General features: G+C 38.0%; 1 protein-coding gene across 1 annotated transcript in view; it reads left to right on the top strand.

Moving 5' to 3' along the window:
* Positions 1–23,456, top strand: part of LPAR1 (lysophosphatidic acid receptor 1) — a 59,283-nt gene that overhangs the window by 28,406 nt on the left and 7,421 nt on the right. Inside the window, exon 3 of the mRNA XM_034410566.3 lies at positions 5,918–6,665. Within this exon, the coding sequence (XP_034266457.1) occupies positions 5,918–6,665 (748 nt within the window). The remainder of the gene's footprint in view (positions 1–5,917; positions 6,666–23,456) is intronic.

Consider the following 23,456-nt stretch of genomic DNA (forward strand, 5'->3'; position numbering starts at 1 on the left):
TGTAGAATTTGAAACGTCTTTTATTTTCTTCTCACGCCAACACATGAAGTAAGTGGCGTTCAAGACATACATTATATCCAATAGGATGCTGGAATTGTTTTCATACCTTTGCCTAGCCTGCCCTCGGTGAGGGCTAGGCTCACTAAAGGGATCGTTGTTTGCATTGCCACAGTATTCTATTTACATAGTGATTTTATAAGTAAATATGATCAAGGAAAATCTAGCACAGCAAGGAAAACCTTAGGGCAAATCTACACAACCTCCTTGTCCTGGTGTGAGAACAGGCTACTGTCTTTTTCTCGAGGACACGTCTGCAGGACTCTGCCTGTATCTCAGTGTCTTCCCCCAGCTCAAGCAGACCCAAAGATGGTTTAAGATGGTATGTACTAAAAGTGTTTTTCTAATATACTATCTGAGGAATCTGCATGTAGGTAATGAAGAATGTATTGATATGCTTGGAGGAAGCAACCATAAATTTGCTGGCAGTGACTCTCGGTTCTGCTGGTTTCCTGGGCTACCATCCTCTTCATTGTTTTCTCTGACTTCTTTCCCTGTCCCATCAGGCCTCTCCTTACAATAAAGCGTAGAGCTAATAAAAATGTATGTGTATTTCATATATGACGTATTCTGAAACAATAAAAGTAGCTTGTACATTATATGTAAGAACACTAACTCACAATGTGAAGATTGTTTGTGACAAAAACAAATGGAAAAACTAATTCAATTTATTGAATAACAGAAAATATGCACTAGAATCAAATGATGTAATTCTTGATTCCTAGATTTTCTAATAAAGATGCATTATCCACATACAGTTGAATTGTTGCATGTGAGAGTTGGAATGTGCTTTAGAGATTGCTAATCCAACCTCTTACTCAGACAAACTGAAGCATCCCTGACTGGTGGCCTTTGTTTGCACACCTGTACAAAGAAGACTCTGTTGCATTGTAGAATAGTTTTTATTGTTAGAATATTATTCATCATGTCCAATGAAATGTATTCCATTGTAATTTAAGCCCATTGTGTTTTGTCTTGTCTTCTCAACACTGTGTGGTTTCACTGTGTTGCAGTGGTTAAAGAGTAAGACTGGCACTGGAGAGACCCAGATTTTAATACACTGAAATTAGCTGGGTGGCTATGGGCCAGACACCTCTCTCAAACAAACCCACTTCACAAAGTTGTTGTGTGCTGGGGGGGTGGCGGAATGGAGGAGGGAATGCAATGCAACATAACTGCTAGACTTCTCTCTTCTTGGGTCATGCCATTTGTCCTGAAATTGTAAAGAAAAAACATCTGGGTGTCCAGCTCCTTTGTCCTGTTGCCACAAATATTGTTGGCTCTTGGAATGTCTTCATGGCTATGACTGGCCATGTCATTATTCCCACATGACTCAATAAGTCAGACAGGACTTTGAAAATGAAAAATGGTCACAAATGATTTCCTGTTCTTAACACTTTCATTGGCACACACAATAAATGCTTCTGCTTTTTAATCTGCATTGAAGGCTAATATTGAAAGTTTCTCTTCAGTACTTTTGCACTATAAAGACTAAAATTTCAAAGATAAGATCTTAACATCCCATATCAACCAGTGACTTTGTCTAAAACCCTCTATCTCAGGGATAAAAAAAGTATTTTATTTCCTCTGGGACCATAGTTTTAATGCTGAGTTAATAGCAATTTTTTGTTTTGTTTTCCAAATACATTTATTAACTGGTTTGTTGTTGTTGTTTTTGTCAATCTCACAAAAGTTTTTCTGGGACTGAAAGTAGTACCATTTGAAATTTTAAAAAAATATCTTGGGTAATCATTTTAATAATCATAACTGATGCTAACCCAAGACAGTTTTAAATTTTTATGTCTTTCAAAACATTGAATTTCTGTTTAAAAAAATTAAAAACTTTAAAAAAAAACATTGAACTTCTCTCCACAATTTGGTGTAACTATTTTCAAATAAATCTTTGTTACTGCCTGTCAAATATAGTCCCAAATGTTTTGTTGAATCTTTTATTTAGTGTCACAAATTTATTTTATTTTCTGCACAAAGCTTTCTTTTTCTTGGGATAAGTGTCTTATCTTTGTATTTACACATTAATGTTATATCTTGAGAATTTACCAAATGTTTTGTTTTAGTTAGCTGTTTATTGCATTTTGAAGCTGCATCATGATGAGGTATGCATCGTCCATATAGCATTTTGATGAGATAATGACTTTAGTTCTATAACTATACTAAATTAATTGATGAATTTTTCCTTTTATAATTGTGAACCTTTATTTATTGAATATTTTTTTCTTTATCCAGTGCTCATTGCTCTTTTTTCTCTGTTGCAGTAGCTATTTATTCTGATCCTTAAATGATTTAACAAAGAAATTATTAAATATTAAAAAATCAGGCTATTGGTCTATTTAGTCCACTATATTGGTGATGACTGATATTCCAGACAGAAGTTTTTCCAACTGTTCCTTGCTGGCATTAAACCAGAAACCTTCTACATAGCACATTCACTTTACCATTGCACTGTATCTCTTGGATAAAAAAATAAGTAAATAAGCAAACTTGTGTAAGGTTTATACACATACCACCGGACTCCAACAAGCAAGTATGCTATAACATCTCTATAATCTATAGGAGGGTGATTAAACTCAATTTCATTGAGGGCCGCATCAGGGTCATGTTTGACCTTGGGGGGGGGGTTGGGATGTGGCCAGGGTGGGCATGGCTAGCTCAACATCATTCATGTTGGGGCACCTATGGCAGCCCGAGCACTCTGCCAGCAAAAACGGGCTCTCAAGCTCCGTTTTTGGCTGAGACGGCCTCCTGCAACCCTTTGCCAGCGAAAAGGAGCTCGGGAGGGCTGCACTCCGTTTTCGCTGGCAGAAGCACCCCGGGTCAGACTTCGCTGTTTCCAGGGCAGCCCCAGGGGCCAGATCTAAGCACCCGGCAGGCCAAATATGGCTCCAGGGCCTTGAGTTTGACACTCCTGGTCTATAGGAATAAAAAGTTTGAAATATCCCTTTCAGAATGTCACACTTTGCATTATAACCTATATTCATTTGTCTTTTCTTAACTCTCCCTAAAACATATTCTGTTTTTCCCCTTTCTTAAAAACTTATCTTTTAAAAAAAAAAATTGTGTCTGTGTGTAGTAATTTCAGAATACATAAATAGTAAGAAAGGTCAGCATTTTCTTCCATTTTTTTTAAACTAGTGGTTTGTGGAGGATTTAATCATAGTTTCCAACAGGGACAGTGGCTGTTTGTAATCATAGCTTCCAATGAGATCTGTGACCTTTTGCATAAGTTGTATCAGTTCCTGTTGTTGTTGTTGTTGTTGTTGTTGTTTCAGTAACACACATTCCCTTTGCTCTATGGATTGTCCAGTCTGAGAGTTGAAGTGCAGACATCTTACAGTTGCTGAAGTTAAGAAACACTGCTCTAGACAAAAATTACACAATAACAGGAATTATTAGAAAGGTTACAAAAAGAAACAGAACTGTAATATGGTGTAATATTCTCATAGTTTTGCTGATTTATTTGTTCTTGAACTAATAAATGAACACCTAAATTGTACATTTATGCCAAGGCCTGAAGTTTTAGGAAGTTAGTACAAAGTCTGGATGGACATGAAGATATAATGCAGGAAGCAGAATGGATACCAGAAACTGTGGTATTATTCTTCCTTCCTTCCTTCTTTCCTTCCTTCCTTCATTTATATATTTATTATATTTATATTGCTGCCTATTTGCCCATGGCAACTCAAGGTGGCTTACAGACTATAAAAAACTACATTTAAAAAACAGTAAAACTCATAAAAAAATCAAATAATATAATAAAATCACCCCTGACCCTCACTTCCCGCCCCAGCAACAGCCGATCACACAAGCTTGTCCCAAAATACAGATTATAGCTCTCTGATTTCTGGTGGGCAGCGGTAGGAGAAACACATTTCCAAAAAGAATAAGAAAAATATTTTAGCCTAAAAGTTTAGCAAATTACCAGTCTTTAACACACAAATAACAGCTGTCTTTTTTTTTCTTATTGTACTTAAGATAAAGCTTCAATCTGTATTATTAATTGTTTTACAGAGTTTTTAAAAATATAGAAAATAAATAAATAATAGAAAATAATGAGTGGTTTGCAGAAGAGACTCATATATGAAACAAGGAGGTAAAATGTAAAAAGTATAAGTTAACAGGAATGTAGAAAGTACAAGCGAACATTATTTTAAAACAGAAGAAAAGACTTCAGTATAGGGAAGAGGAGATGGGGAAATATAAATTTCACAGTTCCCAAAAGAGGCTGGATGGCAGTGAGGGTCATCGTAGTGATAACAGATATTTGTCCCTGACTCTCTCACAACTACCACCATCTCCAACATAATTTCTCTTATAAGTTACATACCTCCATACTGTCTTAACAAAAGACAACTCTGAATTTTGTCTCTTCTACTGCACATTCACTGCAAACCGGAGCACCATTTTATTTTTCTGCTGTTGACTTTCTAACACAAAGAAAGGAAAGGAAAACCAGCTGCTTGTATATGAAGAAAGATCAGCACTTGCAAAGTTAATCTGGATATTCCCTGCCATCAGCACTAATTTTGACAAAGATGTTGTTTTCTATAGTTTTCAGACCAGTCGTTCTTCATAAATACAATTATGAAAAGATTCAGCAAGAGAGAGACGCCCTCTTCAGGGGTTCTTTTGTAAGAGCACCAAATATGAGTAGGTACAACGGGAATAGATACTCTGCCTCTCCTAGGCCATTCTCAGTACGTTTTACATATAGAAGGGATTATGTGCAAAGGAGACCCTATTCTATCTGTTAATTTATGTAAACTTATGTCCATAGAGATTCTTTCTGAGATCTACTTATAAAGGTAAAGGCTCCCCTAGCACATATGTGCTAGTCGTTCCCGACTCTAGAGAGTGGTGCTCATCTCTGTTTCAAAGCCGAAGAGCCAGCGCTGTCCGAAGACGTCTCCATGGTCATGGCCAGCATGACTAAATGCCAAAGGCGCACAGAACGCTGTTACCTTCCCACCAAAGGCGATCCCTATTTTTCTACTTGCATTTTTTACGTGCCTTCGAACTGCTACGTTGTGTTCTGCCCCAGCTATGGACCCCAAAGAACGCAGCACACACAATGTCTGTACAAACCTTAGTTTACTAAAATAAAATCAGGTTTTTTTTTTCAAATAAAGGCTGTTAATTAACTTTCTTAACAGCCTGCAAGAATCCAAAGAATAAATAATCTTAATCTTACTATGGTTGGCAGAAAACCCAGAAGCAATTTGCAAAGAACTAAGATCAAGGCACCAAGGAGAGTGAACGGTTGTTCCCTGCAAATTGGTTCAGTCGGCGTTCCTCCTTAAATAGGCTAAGGGAGTGGCCAATTAGCCCCAAGCCTTACTCTCAAGAAGACTTCCTCCTGAGGAGCCACTCCTGCCTTTTGGCAGCTCTGCGCGCCCGAGTGCATTGAGAACAGGCTCCTCCTCTTCATCCTCATCACTTAAGGGAGCTTCTGGAGGTTCTGAAGGTCCTGGCTGAATCCCCGCCTCTGGCACCACATCTTCTCCAGCCTCATTGTCCGACTCGACTGCCAGCTGCCAGCTGCCAGAATATTCTGCCATCACAGAAACATCTCACTATCATTTTCAAAACGTTTTACAGCCCCAATTTTAGACTTGAAATGTAATCACAATCTCCTTTGTTCATAAAACTGCTCAACATTCTAGAGCAGCCTAGGTAAGTTTAAGACATTCCCCAATGTTGACTGAGGAATTCTGAGAGCTGTAGTCCCAACACCTCTTAAACTCGCTAAGGTTGGAAAATGTTACTCTAGAGCAGCTTTTTGTGTCTCTGACGCTTCAGTATTTTCTCATTCTAACTTCAGATTCTGCTTTCTGTTCTTTTCCAGTCTGCAGGCATGAACGAACCTCAGTGCTACTACAATGAAACCATTGCCTTCTTTTATAACCAAAGTGGGAAAACTCTAGCAACTGAATGGAACACTGTGAGCAAGCTTGTAATGGGACTTGGGATTACAGTCTGTGTTTTTATCATGCTAGCCAACCTTTTGGTAATGGTGGCCATTTATGTCAACCGGCGTTTTCATTTTCCTATTTATTACCTAATGGCTAACTTAGCGGCTGCTGACTTCTTTGCAGGGCTGGCATATTTTTACCTGATGTTTAACACAGGACCCAACACTAGAAGATTGACTGTCAGCACGTGGCTCCTTCGTCAGGGACTCATTGACACCAGCCTGACTGCTTCAGTTGCCAATTTATTGGCCATTGCCATTGAGAGGCACATCACCGTGTTCCGTATGCAGCTCCATACGCGGATGAGTAATCGGCGAGTGGTGGTGGTAATTGTGGTCATCTGGACTGTGGCCATTGTCATGGGCGCGATACCAAGCGTTGGTTGGAATTGTATCTGTGATCTCGCTCACTGTTCTAACATGGCACCACTCTATAGCGACTCTTACTTGGTCTTCTGGGCTGTTTTCAATTTGGTCACCTTTGTAGTCATGGTGGTCTTGTATGCTCATATCTTTGGATACGTGCGCCAGAGGACTATGAGAATGTCAAGACATAGTTCAGGGCCTCGCAGGAACCGGGATACCATGATGAGTCTCCTAAAGACTGTCGTCATTGTGCTTGGTAAGTATCTTCAGATGTGATTTCCCCCACCCCTCAAAATAGACAGCCTGTATTTCATGGAGATGCTATGTGTTGCTTCTGTTGTTCATTTTATACTGTCAGGATACAGATCAGTAAAAAGCATCATCCACACTATATAGCCTGTTTTCATGATGCGTAAAAATGTTTAGACTCTGTACCAGTAAAATAAAGTGGCTTTGGGTCCGGTAGCTCTCCAGTTCCACAAAATATTCCATCTTTGGTTCTGAAAGTGATCATGTTTCCTTGTGTGCGGCTGATTTCTACTCTGGGAGTCCTGTAAGACATAATGCCCCAGTGGGAAGTTGTGGAAGTTGAAAATAGTTCTGCTTGTGTTTAAGGAGGGCTTTGCACAAATTGACCAATTGCAACCTTTCCTGAACAGAAGATTTTGCTCAGTGTTACTGATGACCTCCATTGTGGATTATTACACTGTGTTCCCCATGGGATTGCTCTTGAAGACTATCTGGAAACTTGGGCCTGCTGTCAAAGCAGTGACACAAGCAATTGTAGGTGTTAATCAACCTACCCATGTCTCACCTCTGCTCTGCAACCTATACTGATTGCCAGTTTGTTTCTGGGTGCAACTCAAGGTGCCCATTGTCACTTTGAAAGTCCTTTATGGTTCGGGACCTTTATGGTTTAGGACCTTTGTAGGTCCACTTTCTCCTTGTTGTGTCTACCTGTCTTTAAGAATTGGAAGAGAAAGCTTCCGTGGTGGCGCAGTGGTTAGAATGCAGTACTGCAGGCTACTTCTGCTGATCACCGGCTGCCAGCAGTTTGGCAGTTCAATTCTCACCGGCTCAAGGTTGACTCAGCCTTCAATCCTTCCGAGGTCGGGTAAAATGAGGACCCAGATTGTTGGGGGCAATATGCTGACTTTGTAAACTGCTTAGAGAGGGCTGTAAAAGCACTTGAAGCGGTATATACTGTAAGTCTAAGTGCCATTGCTATTGCTATTGCTATTGCTATTGCTTGCTCTGGCTCCCAACTCTTAGGAAATGAAATTTGTAGGTCTCCATGAGTTGTTCTTTTTAGTTGCTGTTTTCCTTCTTTGAAACAACATTCCCCTGTTAGGCTTGCTTCTCAATCCTTGGGATGTTATTTATTACACTGTTATTGTCACTCCCTCTACATAGACCAGACCAGAAAAACATCTCCACAAGAAAGCTAAACTGCTTTTATACAGATTGGCTATAATAACAGAATCTCGCCAGTCTGATTGTGCTGTTCCTCCCCCTCCTTATACTTCAGTGAATCAGGGAGGCATATGTCTGAGCTGAAGGTTATTTGGTCATTCTGGACCTAAAAATGTTTCAGCCCCTTGTTACCTTGCAATGGAGCCTGCATATCTCTGCCAAGATCATCCTCCTTACTCACTACAGTTGTATTGCTTAGTAATGTTTAGGTTTTTAATCTTAACTACTGTTCTAGCATCTGTAAGCCATGCGGAGTCAGGCAGATTTATTTATTGCATAAGAACATAGGTCTTGTAAAAAAAAAAAGTAAATAATTTAATTCAAATTTCTAACACTACTAGGATAGCATGGAAAGGTGATTTCCTGCAGTGGCAGCCAATGACATCACTCCTGTATGTTGTTTAGTATTAGTCATACCTAACATCTCTGTTAGCTTCCCTAACCTTGCTACTGCCTGCCTCCTAGGGTTGAGGGAGAATGAATGCCGGTAGAGGAAAATATTTGTGGCTTAGGGTTGAAATGAGGGTCCTTGGTGCTCTCTGAGCTTGGTTGTTTTCTTGCAGATGTTTCATTTATTCATCAGTGCTAGCACTGATGATGTTACCTAGTTGGGTAATAAAACATCTGCAGCTAAGCTCAGAGAGCACCAAGGACCTCTCGGAGAATGAATGGCTTAAGGTCACCCAGCTGGCATTTTGTCCAAAGCAGAAGTAGAATTGAATTTCTTGGTTTTTAGCTTGGTACCTTTAACCGCTGTATGAAACTAGATCTTGAGTCTATCATTACACTGATAATAGCCATTAGCCTTGAATTCAACTTGTGATGTTTCTTTTCAAATATATAAACACATACCTAGCTCTGAGGTATCATCTTCATTTATACAGTCTGTTTTTATGATGTGTAAAAAGTATATATACATTAAGTTATGTTCCCTTTCGATAAATTAAAGGTTCCCTTCTTATATAACATTATGAGTTTTTTTACAAATAAGAATCCATTGGAGTTGGGCTGTTAATACATTTGAATAAATGAAGGAAGGAAGGAATTTATCTTGTAGTATTGTGGTATTACCATGCAAGAGATTAAGGTGTAATATTTACATAAATAATTGAATATGAGCTGAACTGTATTATTCACAATATAGTAGATCACGGTACAGGTAGTCCTCAACTTACAGATGCAACTGAGCCCAAAATTTATGTTGCTAAGTGAGACATTTGTTAAGTGAATTTTGCCCTATTTTATGACCTTTCTTGCCACAGGCATTAAGTGAATCATTACAGTCAATAAGTTAGTAACAAGGTTGTTAAGTGAATCTGGCTTGCCCATTGATTTTGCTTGTCAAAAGGTTGCAAAAGGGGATCACATGACCTTGGTACACAGTAACGGTCATAAATATGAACCAGTTGCCAAGCAACCGAATGTTGATCACGTGATCTACACGTGGCTGCTACAAAGGTTGTAAATGTGAAAAATTGTCATAAGTTACTTTTTTCAGTGCCATTGAATGGTCACTAAATGAACTGTTGTAAAGTAAGGACTACCTGCAGTATGAGATACCTCTGCAGCCAATGAGCCTCCCCATTTAGTGGACCCTCATTTCTTAAACCTTTTCTCATTACAAACCATAGCAATGCACAATTTAATACTGTACTAACTTTCCCAGATTACAAGACGCCTGAGAAGAACTTCCATTGGTATCAGTAGACGTTTACACAAAGTAACACTATGACATAGTGGCAGGACGTTTGTGCTGGAAAAGGCAAAAATCAATCATTTTAAACCTTTCCCATCTTTCAATGTGAAAGTATCGCCCACTGTTTCCTATAAGCCCAATTAATTTAAAGTCTAATTAAAACATCTATCTACACATAAAAAGAGAAAGGAATGTACATAACTAAGTAGAATGTGTTTATACATGATTGAATTGATTTTATGTAGAAAAAATTGTTGGAAAATATATGCCTTGCGTGTTGTGTCCCTGCCCACTGCTGTCATGGAGACGTCTGACAAGCTTACTTAGAGTGAATTTGGTTTGCCAAAAATAAGTTCAGCAGCCCCAACATACAGGAAGTAAATCTGCCCTATCATTTCTGCAGAGAAACATACAATATAATGCCTTTGAAATCACTGCAGCACAATATATATTCTGTCACTTGGTGACAGAATGGCTTTTATACAATGTTCTGCCTTAAGAATTTTACAAAGGAACACAGTGAAACAATTGAATTGCCTTGTTTATTGATTTATCTTTAGATAATTTTCTTATATGTGTATTTTATTTAATATGTATCCCACTTTTATTATTTTTACAAATAACTCAAGGCGGCAAACATATCCAACACACCTTCTTCCTCCTACTTTCGTCACAATAACAACTCTGTGAGGTGGATTGGGCTGAGAAAGAGTTACTGGCCCCAAATTGAAACAGTCTTTGTACCACACCTGAGTCCAACAAGTGTTTTTATCATTTATTCAGGAATAAAATAATTTGGTGGTAGACAGAGAAAAGTATGAAATCAACAGTTTTCTGTCTAAATAATAGCCACAGAAAGTAGCATTTGGACATATATACCACTTCTCAGTGCTTTACAGCCCTCTCTAAACTGTTTTCAGAGTCAGTATATTGCCCCCAACAATCTGGGTCCTCATTTTGCTGACTTCGGAAGGATAGAAGGCTGCGTCAACCTTGAGCCTGGTGAGAATTGAACGGCTGGCAGTTGGCAGAGTTAGCCTGCAATACTGCATTCTAACCACTGCGCCACCTCAACTCTAAATAAGTAAATATGTACATTCTACATTCAGACAATAAGCTTGTTGGAAACTACTCTGGCATAAGAAAAAGTCCAGAATAGAAAAGAGAACCATCAAAAATGAAATTTACTATTTCTCTATCATTCTTTATTACTTAATTATCCCTGACTGTTCAAATAGACTTTTGTGCTATGAATAATGTCTTTGTAAATTGTATTTATTATTAAAGCTAATCTTTTAACCTATCCCAAAGTCCATAGCCTGATCCCTTCCAGATATATTATACTAATTCTGGCACTAGTCAAGGTTGATGAGAATTGAAATCTAACACACACTTATACACAGGAATAGAATAGAATTTTTTATTGGCCAAGTGTGATTGGACACACAAGGAATTTGTCTTTGTTGCATACGCTCTCAGTGTACATAAAAGAAAAGATACATTCATCAAGAATCATAAGGTACAACACTTAATGATAGTCATAGGGTACAAATAAGCAATCAGGAAACAATCAATATCCATATAAATCGTAAGGATACAAGCAACAAAGTTACAGTCATGATACTATTAGGAAGGCAAAGATTACAATCCTGCAAGCTTGGGGAATCATTCTTTATTTTATAATGTTATAATATGGAAAACAAGACAAGGTCTTCAGGATTTGGGATGAGAAGTTTAAAAATAGGACTGTATAAAATTATTTGGAACTATCGAAACAGATCATTGCTTGCAAGGGTTTGGAGCAACTGCCTCCTGATTGTTTCTGCAAGCATGTGGATGCACAATTGTTTTGCCTCATGGGGGAAAAAGTGAATCAACTGTATATCCAGAAGCAGCCACTGACCTTGAAAATCCCAGCGTCTTCAATAATACCAAAAGAGATGCTTCATTTATCTGTCTTTGCTTTGAAGCACCTCTTTGCATAGTCCTAATGAATGTTAATAACTAAGAGGACAGACGGTGCTTACGAAGGGAGAAAATATTGAATACATTTATTAGAATATAAGCACCTTCAGCCAGCTAAGTAAATCTACTTAATGTATTGTACAACAAAGCAGGGAATGTTCAAACAAACTCTATTCTGCTGAGTTGTTTTTAGAGGTCTCCATTACTTAGTTACTGGAGTTGATTAGAATCAGGTTAGCACATGATATAATCACAGTTATGCTACCATGATGAACCCAAAATCTGTAGTTTTTGTTTCTTGCCATGTTAGCTTGTTTGAATCGTGCTACCTATGCATATTTTGCTTCAGTTGTTTCAAAGCATTGTTGCTGTTTAGTGCTGAAAGCTTTATTTTTGGAATTAATTACCAAGTCCACTATTTTAAAAGTCTGGGACTACAGTACTTTTATTTAGACTTTTCCAATTTAGTTCAGATGAAAGTTGGAGTGAGGGTTCTCCTAAAGTAAAGTATTTTATATGTTTAAACAAATAGAAGTTTAACCTGTTGATTACCCTTTACATTTAGGAACCGCTATCATTAAAAGATCAGATAAACGGAAAATTCATTGCTCTACATCAGGATTTTTTCTTCTTCTAAGCAATATGAATGGCAATGATAGCAACTTATTTCAGCCGACTTGGATGTATTTCCACAACTTTGGGGGGAGGGAATCTTCCTATGCCGTGAAATGTATGTGTGGAAAATACTACTAAAAGTTTATTTCATGGATTTTTCCAAAGAACATCTGGTTTACGCATCAGGAAGCCTTGTATACAATACAATTTTGAGAAATTATACACAGGTTTTTGTAGTTGTTGCACCAGTATTTGTACTAATTGTTGCACCAATATTTTAGACAAAATATATGGAGGGAAGGAAAGAAGGAAGGCGGGAGGGTGGGAGGGAAGGAAGGAAGGAAGGAAGGAAGGAAGGAAGGAAGGAAGGAAGGAAGGAAGGAAACGAAACAATTGTATTTTTTGAAAGAGGAAAATCTTTGGCAAATGGATCAGGTTTAATGGGAATTAGATAACAATGACACAACTAAGGGCTAGATAAAACTGAAGATATGTACAGTATATAAAAAACTTCTTTCCCTGATTGATTGTCTAATGCCGAAAAATTTCTAATGACAGCTACCCACCTGCCTATACTTGCAGAATGTAAACTGCTTCTAATAGGAACACACGTAGAGCTCTTCAAAAATAATTTAAGCACATATAGAAGTAAGCCCTATTTCAGTCTTTGTACCAGATTGTAAAATCAGAGATTTATTATAGCGCCTTTTAATTTAACTTCCTCCCAAGCAATTCAAGCAACTCCCTCCCTCCCTCCTTCTCTCTTTGAAGTCAATCCCTTATGAAGGGAGGGAGGGGGAGGAATAATTCTTTCCAAAGAACAGAAAAGTATTTTTCATACACCCTTCTGCACATGTACAAAGGCCAAACAAGAGAATCTTGTATATCCATCTCAGAAAATGCCTGACATTGTGTCTGCCATTTCCTTCCAGCCAATGCAAGAGGATAGCTCCCCTTTCTCCTAAAAGGGGGAAAAATCTCTTGATGGTATGAGTGATGTGGAGTCCAGTCGAGTTTCACAAGAGGATTCATTGTTTTTCCTTATGACTGAGATGACTTGAACCTCTGGCTGGAGCATTCAGGAGCTGGCAAATGGCATCATCCCACAGAATTGCTGAAATGTTGAATCTTGGGGCAGAGTCAAAACAGAAGAGATTTCCCCGTCCTCTTTATGCTCTTTTCTTCCCTCTGAGTAAAATATTTCAAACAGAAGGAAATGATTTCATAGTTTGATCACTTTTCTCATTTTAACAAGGCTGCTTTTGAAATATCCAAAGCAATAGAGAATATAAAAATTCTTTTTCCACAACATGTCTCTTTCCTCTGGGGATTACATAGGAGTGATTTATATAGCTTACATAGGCAAGAAAATGGACCTTGGGCAAGCAGAGATTCAAATTATAAAAGGAAAGTTTTATATTTGAAAACAAACCGTACAGAACTATAGACTGGTACAATTTCCAACAGACTGCAATCTTAATCATACTTTACTGAAGTCAAATTCCTTAGAAATCGCACTGAGCAAATTTGAACTGAGACACTAAAGCAAAAATTTGCCAGTTTATTGTGTGAAATTTCTTAATTTACAATTCAAATGTCATTTGTCCAGCTGCGCAGCTCAAGATATTTACACTTAATTTTGTCCCATGGTATAAATAGTGTGAGAAATAGCCTTGACCCCACAATTGGAACTATCAAGAATACAAAGCCAAGGGTTCAGGGATTAATCGTGTACTATCACCTTCATCCTGAAGGTCAAGAGCTTCAGTCCACTTGTATTTCCTACAACAAATGTTATTACTATATTCAACAATCATATTATTCCTAAAATGAGATATGAGAAACATTAATGATAGACATGCTGTTTATTTTTACAAGACAGTAAACGTTCTGTGTTAATTAATATTCCACTAATCATACTTCCCTAATTTGTCAGATCCGGGATACTGGATCATAACTTCAGTATAAACCAGAATATAAGCAAAAGTCTTAGAGTTGACTTTATATCCTGTTCTGGCTTGCCTAAAATCTTTCACCTTTGTAGACTGGTGGGATGAAACTAGAAATTATAGTTAACTGAAGAGATGCTGGTTTGTTCATTGTTACAGTAAAGAGAGAAACGAAGGGATTGAGTGCACATCTACATGATTCATTCATTAAACTGAGATTATCATTTGAACCTGTCTAATGCTCCATTATGTAAAGGGAAAATTATAACAACAACACACATTACTTGGGGACATAAATGGATACTGATTGACTTGAGAACCACAAAGAACCCATGTGGTTAAACCTAATTAGTAATACACATTTAATACAACCTGTATTGCTGCATTATTTTTTAATAAGGCATTCTTTCTCTTGAATTCAGCCCTTGAGGGTGCTCTGGCACATCAAAGGCAGTGAATTGAGAGATTTTGGAAGATAAGTGTTTAAAAATGCAACAGAGTTAGAACATTGTTTGCACAGCTGCAGCAAAAGATGCTTCTTAGTATATAGCCAAGGATTTTCTAGTAGGTGTGAGTTTAAGAGTGGTGATGGGAATAGCTCTACATGGCACAATGGCTTTATTTTATCAAAACAATGACCTTGGCTTCCTTTCACATTTTATATTTTATTGTTTGTTTTTCTATCACTGTTACTAGCAATTCACCTTGATGTGGTGTAAGGGTTTATATTCCTGATAAGTGTGTGCAACAAGCATACAGTATAAAATAGGAAGGAATGTAGAAGCTTGTGGTATACATAAGGTCATATGAAGCAACACAATTTATGCTTCTACACTGATTCTCAAACTAATGCTTAATATGTACTTCTCTCTGGACAAATATGCATAAATTATAAAAACCTGAACATGAAAATTAATGTATTAGAGAAAATTAATATACATTAATGTATATGAGAAGGCATATATTAAAAGTACGTGCTTCCAAAACCTGATCGGAGAAATTGTATACAAAAATGTATATAGTTTGAAAGCGTAAGAATTTTCATGTGGACCTTAAAGGAGCATTTTGAAAACAATGTGGGGAAAATGCAGAATGAAACAGTGCTTGTAGAAACGCAAACACCATTGAAGAAAGAACTGTTTTGTTCATACTTAAGACAGTTAGGAGATGTTCTCATCTGCTAAATGAATCACTCGAACAAGGCAATTAAGCCATATTTCAATAGAGAAGTGCTTATCTGGAGATCCTGCTGAATTTGAGCCCACCAATCTCAATGGTTTCTGAGGCTATTCATCTCTCTGCAGGCTGATTCAGAAATAAATTACAGATTTTGCATACTCTGTAGAACTTGGGGGAGGAAAGTAAGTTTACATTTTCATAACTTCATTGCTATTGGTAACACAAGAGGAAGAGAACAATTGAGGAGTCCTTGATACTCTCTAAGCTTGGTGGTTTTCTTGCCAATTTATTACCCAAACTAAGTAACAGCATCAGTGTTCAGAGAACAATTGCTATTTAAAATGTTCAAACAAGAAAATTGGTATCTGAAACCATGTAAGCATATATCAGCAAATGGTTCTGAGAATTCAAGGAAATCAGTGCTGAGAAATACTACCACAACTTTTCAGTTTGGAAGACAGCCTCAATTTTGCCAAACCAAACTAACCTCTAACTTCAATTCGATGGGAGGGGAGGGAAATAAAGCAGTAAATACAAGAACTGAGTTCTCTTCTGAAATAAAAGCAGAAAATCATTGCTGTAGTTTTGCTTTTTATATAAATAAGTATATTATTAAATTGAATGGATCATAAATTTATCTGATATACAAGTAAAGGATGGTTCTTGCCTCTGGTCTTGTCATCTGTAGTCAGTATTAATGGGAAATAACTGAAAATGATTCAGGAGGACATCAGAGAGTGCCAATTGGGAAACGCTAATGTTTTCCACTTAAGACAGTGAAAATGGAATCTGCCAGTAATTATTGTTGTTGTGAGCTGCCCAAAGGTGCTTAAGATGGGCAGCCATATAAATCTTTTAAATACATGGGAATGCAAAATAAATCCTTAAAGATGGATTGAGTTGAAATAACAAATGTTCGTGAAAATGAAATGGAATGCTTTGGAACAAACTTGATGTTTTTGCCAACTGTGATTTAAAGAAAATTTGTAGTCCTTATGGATAGTAAATGCAAAAATAAGAAACATTGGAAGTATTAGGAAGCCTTGAATTAATTATTGCACACCTAAAAATAGTTTTTATCCTTAAGCACATTCTCAAGTATAACAAGACTGTAGACTTCACGTTGCCAATATTTATAAAATAATATGGAAGACAGTATTGAGATATCCTGATAAATATAAAAGAGCCTTGTCTCTGCTGGATTTTTAATGCCATTATTAACAAGATGTAGAAAATATTTGTGGTATAATATGAAAAATGTATAATTTAAAATTTATTGCAATTCAGGCTGTGTTCATGTGGAAAGGCTGTATAATTTTCTGAATGTTTATATTGAAAATATATATGTACAAAAATACGTCTATTTATCCCTGTGTTGAATGTGCCAGAATCACAAACCCCCTTGTTTATTGTCAGCAATTTAATTTTAAAAAAGGAAGTGACAATTTATCAAAATGTTTTGCAGAATTTTTATTAATCCAAGATTATTCAAATGTCTTGTTGGTTAATTTATTTTATTTATTTATTTATTACTCATATTTAAATGACCACACATCTGACAAAAACAATTCTGTGTGGCATACAAAAATCAATTTAAAAAACAGATATATAATATATATATATAAACAATCATTATGAAAATAGAACAAACATTAAAAATGAATGTATACCACTATACATAGTTATAATATATGAACCACAGAGAGAGAGTAAAAAAGATCAGCTACAGTGGAGTCATCTAAATGTCTCCAGTTCTCTGTGGGCCCCAGACCTGGTGACATAACCGGGTCCTGAGGGACTTCCGGAATGAAAACATGGATGGAGATAACCTGACTTCAAGATGGAGAAAATGGGGTGGGCACTACAGAAAAGAAGGGCTGCCTCCTGCAACCCATCAAATGTAGGTCCATAGATGGTGGTATCCACAACATGCCTTTTCTTTAAGCAAATCTTATTTAGTGCTAGATTGGACTAGAACCAGGGGTTCGGACCGGATCACCCAATCCGGTAGCGATGGCGGCGGGTGATTCGGAGAACCGGTAGCAAAAATCCCTGCGCCCCCCCCCCCACCATGCCCAGCTGAGCCACACGATCATCAGAGGCTTTTTTTTTTACTTTTAAAAGCATTTTTTCTACAACTTCTTCCGCCGAAAAAAATGCTTCTAAAAGTAAAAAAAAAGCCTCTGATGACCGCGCAGCTCAGATGGGATCATCAGAGGCTTTTCAAAGCATTTTTTTCTGCAACCTCTTCTGGGGAAGAGGTGGTTTAAAAAATGCTTTGAAAAGCCTCTGCCTATCAGGCAACGCAGCTGGGATCGTCAGAGCCTTTTCAAAGCATTTTTTTAACCACCTCTTCCGCTGAAGAGGTTGCAGAAAAAAATGCTTTAAAAGTCTCTCTGACGATCCCAGCTGAGTTGCCTGATCATCAGATAGGCTTTTTAAAAATTATCTGATGATCAGACAACTCAGCTGGGATCGTCAGAGAGGCTTTTTAAAAAAGATCCCAGTTTTGTTGTCTGATCGGCAGAGGCTTTTCAAAGCATCTTTTTGCATTTGCAGAAAAAATGCTTTGAAAAATTAAAAAAAAAAGTTGGCCACGCCCACCCAGTCACATTACCCCCTCCCACCAAGCCACGCCCACAGAACCGGTAGTAACAAATTTTACATTTCACCCCTGACTAGAAGGGATACTAAAACACAGAAAACAGGCTGCTTTCAGCCTGTTTCTGAAAGTGGAAGAAGAAGAATTGTTTTCAATTAAATATCCATTAAAACATCTTGTGAATTAATAGAGGTACTGCTAATAGACTTTATTACAGTCACTGACAGAATCCTGACATCAACTGGGAGACAAACTCTGTGGGAGATCGAATAGGTTCCTAATAATTTATTTAGCTTACAACTTTGTCTGGAGGGAACTAGTGGGACAGCTATACTGGACCTAATTCTTACTAACAGAAGAAATGATAGGGTTGAAGTTGCAAGAACTATGTCATACTGGAATTCAATATAATGCAGGCAGAAGTACTAGAATATAATCAAACCAGTGTCTTAGAGCTGATTTTAATAAACTTAGAGCTTGTGAAGGATTCCATGGATGAAAATCTTAAAGGTGAAAACAACTAACGAAGCTTGGGAAACTCTGAAAAATATGATTATAAAAGCCCAGTCCAACTCAATACCACTGAAAAAGAAAAAACAAGAAATCCATGAAGAAATAAGCGTGGTTGCACAAAGAACTCTCTGATAAACTGAGAAAAAAAAGGATAAGTACAAAAAATGGAAAAAGGGACACATAACTAAGGTAGAATACCAGCAAATAGCCCAAAACTGCAAAGATAAACTCAAGAAACCCGAGGCACAGAATGAAGAAAGACTTGCCAACAAATGTCAAAATTCTGCAATTTCACAAAATAATGAAATCATTTCTATCTCAAATAATTACATAGATTATGTTTGTGTTGTATTGCCATTTAGCAACCAGCCTAGTAATATTAATTTAGTGATATTCCAAAATCAGTTTATATTTGCAAGCTGAAAGAATTTCCAGATGTTTATGTTTTTCAGTCAGTTTCCATCATTCGGTGCTCATTCCATTATGCTCTTCGTCCAGTTAAATTAAAACTAAACCGAAATTAGTATTATACCCATATACTCCTCACTAAGAAATATGCTTTACTACCCAAGGCTCTCAGTCTCCTCTATTTCTTTCCTGAAGAAGACTCATCCATTAAAATGTATTAATTGGGTCCAAGATCTGGGATTTCCTTTAAAGAAACTCATCATTTATTAAGGCAGGCAAAAAGAAGAATGTATAGGGAATTGCTGAGGATTTTTTCTCATCTTTCATTGAGCAGCAAGTTCCCAAACTATTGATTTTTTTAAAGAATATTCACACATATGGGGCATATTCCAGACAGATTGTTAAGTGACAGGAGTTATGAAATAAGCATCTGTGTTATCGGGCAACATTAGGTTGCTTGGTCAGCTTTAAAAACTGTGATAATACCAAGGGCTAATCTCAGCACAGAAAGGAAATTGTCCCACTGTGGAGGTGAAGGGACTATGTGTAGTCAATCTGTCTGTCTCTCACTCTCTCTAAATATGCTATACACAGACAAGCTCTAGCACAGAGGTCTTCAAACTTGGCAGCTTTAAGACTTGTGGACGTCAATTGTGGAGTTGAAGTCCACAAGTCTTAAAGCTGCCAAATAACCCAGTTTTCATTAGATGTCTACACCAGCTCGTTTTCACATGAACAGTCTTTGAAAATGGTACAAGGAGCAGAAAGCTGTTCCTGAGGAACATTCCTGTTTTATTTCAAATCCTTTGCTAAGTAAATGTGTCACATTCCATTGTTTTTTTGGCTACCATGCTTCTCCTCCTTGTCCTCAATGATAAGACTCTTTGTTTTTACACTTCCCATTTTTGAACTCGCTGAGTGCATTTTTTTAAAAAAAAGTCACTGTTTTTATTTCTTGTATCAGTATATTTTCCATAAACTGTGGCATCCCTTGTACAAACTTTATGTTCTTTCCTGAAAGTGTTAAACTCAGAGACTCGTTGGCATATTTGTTTAAAGGAGCTGTGATGCTGAGACGTGTTAGGAAAATTAAACATTTCATTAGGGAAAATTAGTCCCAGAAATCGAAGCCCATCTAAAAATGCCAATGAGTGCTAAAGGAGTAGCTGGGAATCGGTGGAATTCAATTTTTTTTACTACCGGCTCTGTGGGCGTGGCTTGATGTGCTTGATGGGCGTGGCTTGGGCATGGCAGGGGAAGGATACTGCAAAATCTCCATTCCCACCCCACTCCAGGGGAAGGATACTGCAAAATCCCCATTCCCTCCCCCACTCCTGGGGGAAGGATATTGCAAAATCTCTATTCCCACTCCACTCTGGGGTCAGCCAGAGGTGGTATTTGCTGGTTCTCCGGACTACTCAAAATTTCCGTTACTGGTTCTCCAGAACCTGTCAGAACCTGCTGAATTTCTCCCCTGCTGGGAATCCTGGGAGACCAACACACCTGGAACATAACAATTAGGGAAGACTATTTAATGAAATGCAAAGAGCGGTATGGTGACCTAGAAGTGAAGACGCTCACCACCTCCCACTCAGAAGGTTGAGAGTTCAACAGATGTTTCTCTATCAGGGTGCAAAGAGAAAATTATCTGTGAACTCTGTGTAGGTATCAGGAAGGGCATCCGGCCAGTAAATGCTCAGCTCCATTCAGTTGCCCTGAGTCCACCCTGATAAAAAGGGATTTCATGGTTGTAAAAAGAAAAAAAAATTGAAATTTAATTGAATATAATAAAATGAATGAAACCCTGTCTTTTCTGACCACCATGCTCTTAATATATTCATCTATGTTGGTCAAGTCTTCATTTCAAAGCATGTTACATAATCAGGCTTATAAATTGTAAGTTTGAAGAAAACAACCAATAGCAGATATTCCAGTTAGGTTATTGTCTGTGAAATGCTGCACATAGAGTAATAGTTTCTTGTTCTTAGCATAGTGAGGGATACATGAAATTGGGTTATATGTCTTCTCTCTTTTTGATCAATGGAATATTTAAGCTAGGTGTGAAATACAGTGTTAAAATAGGAAGAATTCGAAGTATGTCTGAAATAATTGGGGTCTGACGAAATAAGTTTGGTGCTGGTTGGTGCTTAGATGCTCAGCTGAAATTTGATGTAAGAGACCAGTCAGTGACTGAGCACATGTTTTGCATGGAAAAGTTCTCGGTTCAATTCCTGACATCATTAGTTAAAACATAATGATGATGTGAAGAGTTACTGCTATAAATACTCTTCATGTGCTGGAGAGTCTCTAGCATAGGGGTTGGCAACTCAAACACTCCAAGAGCCACAAAGGTCCTAACCTTTGTGGCGCTCATTCAGTTCTGGAGCGACCGGGAGTCTGGTTCCCCCACCATAGAGTCTCCTCCTAGTGTGGCATCGTTTTTTCTCTGCTGACCAGAAGTCCGGTTCCCCCACCATAGAGTATCCTCCTAGTGCAGTGTCCTTTTTCCTCTACCTGTCCTAACCGAAAGACTTATCAATTGTGGAGATGGCCGGCAACAGGGAGCTGCAGCAGAGGGATGAAAGAGCCACATGTGGCTCCAGAGCCACAGGTTGCTGACCCCTGCACTAGCAGCTAGGACAAATTCTACTCTATGTAAAGAAATAGGTTGCTCAGACATGAAATGCTTCTTGTATTTCCCATGTGTATTTTCTACTTCTAAATTGGGCAGCACTGAACTATTGTCATGTGGTCAAAGCTTGTCTTCAGTCTTCTGGTCTAATGAGATAGTTGCTAGAAAACTGAAAAGCAAAGGAGGTGATTAAAGAATCAAACATTCCCAAAATAGCAATTGATGTAAGAATAGGTAATTATATTAATATGCCTACAGTAGTAGTTGTAGTAGTGGTAATATTTATCTTCAGTAAAGCAGGGCAGCAAAAATTCATTATATTCTGCTGGACTTGAAGATGATAGCCAGTGGTTTGCTTAAATCCTCAGTGAATTTAAAGCATAGAGGTGGCTTCATTAGGATTTCAATAAAGATCCCTTTTAGGCTGTAAAGCTATAGAGTATGCAGCTCAAAACACAGTAGAATTTACTTCCAGGTAAGCATGTGTAAAATTGTGTCTGTTATTGTTGACTGCCACCCTGTTTAAGTGTTGTTCAAATATGAAAGCTGGGTAATAACTAGAATAAATGGAAACATCAGGCCAGAGGTGGGCTTCCCATAATTTAACAACCGGTTCACCCAAATTCGAAAATGTGAGCACGCATTCACGTGTGCGTGCCTTGCGCACATGCATGCTGAGTCAAAAACATGGTGATTGTATAGGACAGGATAGCTTTGCTCACGTGCGTGCCTTACGCACATGCACGCTGCATCAAAAACACAGTGATTGTATAGGATGGGATAGCTTCGCTTGCGTGCGGCTTTCCGCACTTGTGCGCTGTGTCAAAAACAGCGATTGTATAGGATGGAATAGCTTCACGCATGTGTGCACCTTGCACATATGCGCACCGCATCAAAAACACGTTGATTGTATAAGACGGGATACCGCCAGGGCAGGTGGGCGGGCCCAGCCACTGGCCAAACTACCGGTTCACCCAAACTGGTCCAAACCAGCTGAATCCCATCCCTACATCAGGCCCATCAGCCCAGAAAAAATGGAGGAGCAGAAGAAGGAAGATCTCCCACATTTTGTATATTTTATGAATTGTAGAAAGTCTCTTCTGGGAGACTTATGCATGTTCTCAAAACCCTAAATATGCTCACCAGCACAAAATAGAATTGGGCCCTCTTATATGCTGGTATTTGACAGTGAAGGTGTGGTCTCATTATGTTTAAAGCTTTGTCCTTCCTATCATAGTTAACTAGGAAAAGTATACCAGAGCTGTTGCCAGCTTTTGCAGATGCATACCCATTGTCCACTTTATGCTTCTTGTGACCTCTTGTGGTGAGCCAAAGAGGGTGCAGTAACAGAGTTGCTTTGAAACTTCATGGTTTGCAGGAAACGGACGGAGGCTTTATTGCCAAAGGAATGTTTTAGAATGTGGCCTGGTTTCATAAGATCTCAAGTCACCCTTAGTGACGCTTAGCGATCATTTTCCTCTGAAGCAATTTTGGCAAGTGTTTCGGGTCTGGATATATTCGAAAGATGTCTAAACAGTTCAGCCTCATATTTCATAATCTTATCTGGGGAAGTGTTTACGAAGAATTGTCATTTAGTATTTTCATAATGTGATGTGGGAAAACTCCAGCTCTTTCCATGAGTCAAGGAGCAGCTGTGAATTTTGAAGGTTTTAGATGTTCTTCTGCACAATCTTGGTGCTTCCCAGAACAATGCACATAATATGGGAACAATAAAAAATGCATCTGGTTAGTTAATGACCCTAATTTAATATTAATGGTTTGAACCAAAAGGAAGGAATGCTGTCTAAATTATTTCTTCTGCCATTTGTATTGCTTTAATATGAATCTTTTAATTGTCCTGTCTGATACATTAGTTTGATGTAGGGCTTAAGGCGTTGTGATTGGGCTGGAGAGATGCAGAATCCAATTTGCATTCTGGGTGACCTCTGGACAATTATAATTGCTTAGCCAAACCTAGTTGCAACCTAGTGCTGGAAGAAAATGAAGCCTGCATA

Source organism: Pantherophis guttatus, chromosome 2 (assembly GCF_059756535.1).
Source record: "Pantherophis guttatus breed Tessera chromosome 2, ASM5975653v1, whole genome shotgun sequence".
Taxonomy (NCBI): Eukaryota; Metazoa; Chordata; class Lepidosauria; order Squamata; family Colubridae; genus Pantherophis; species Pantherophis guttatus.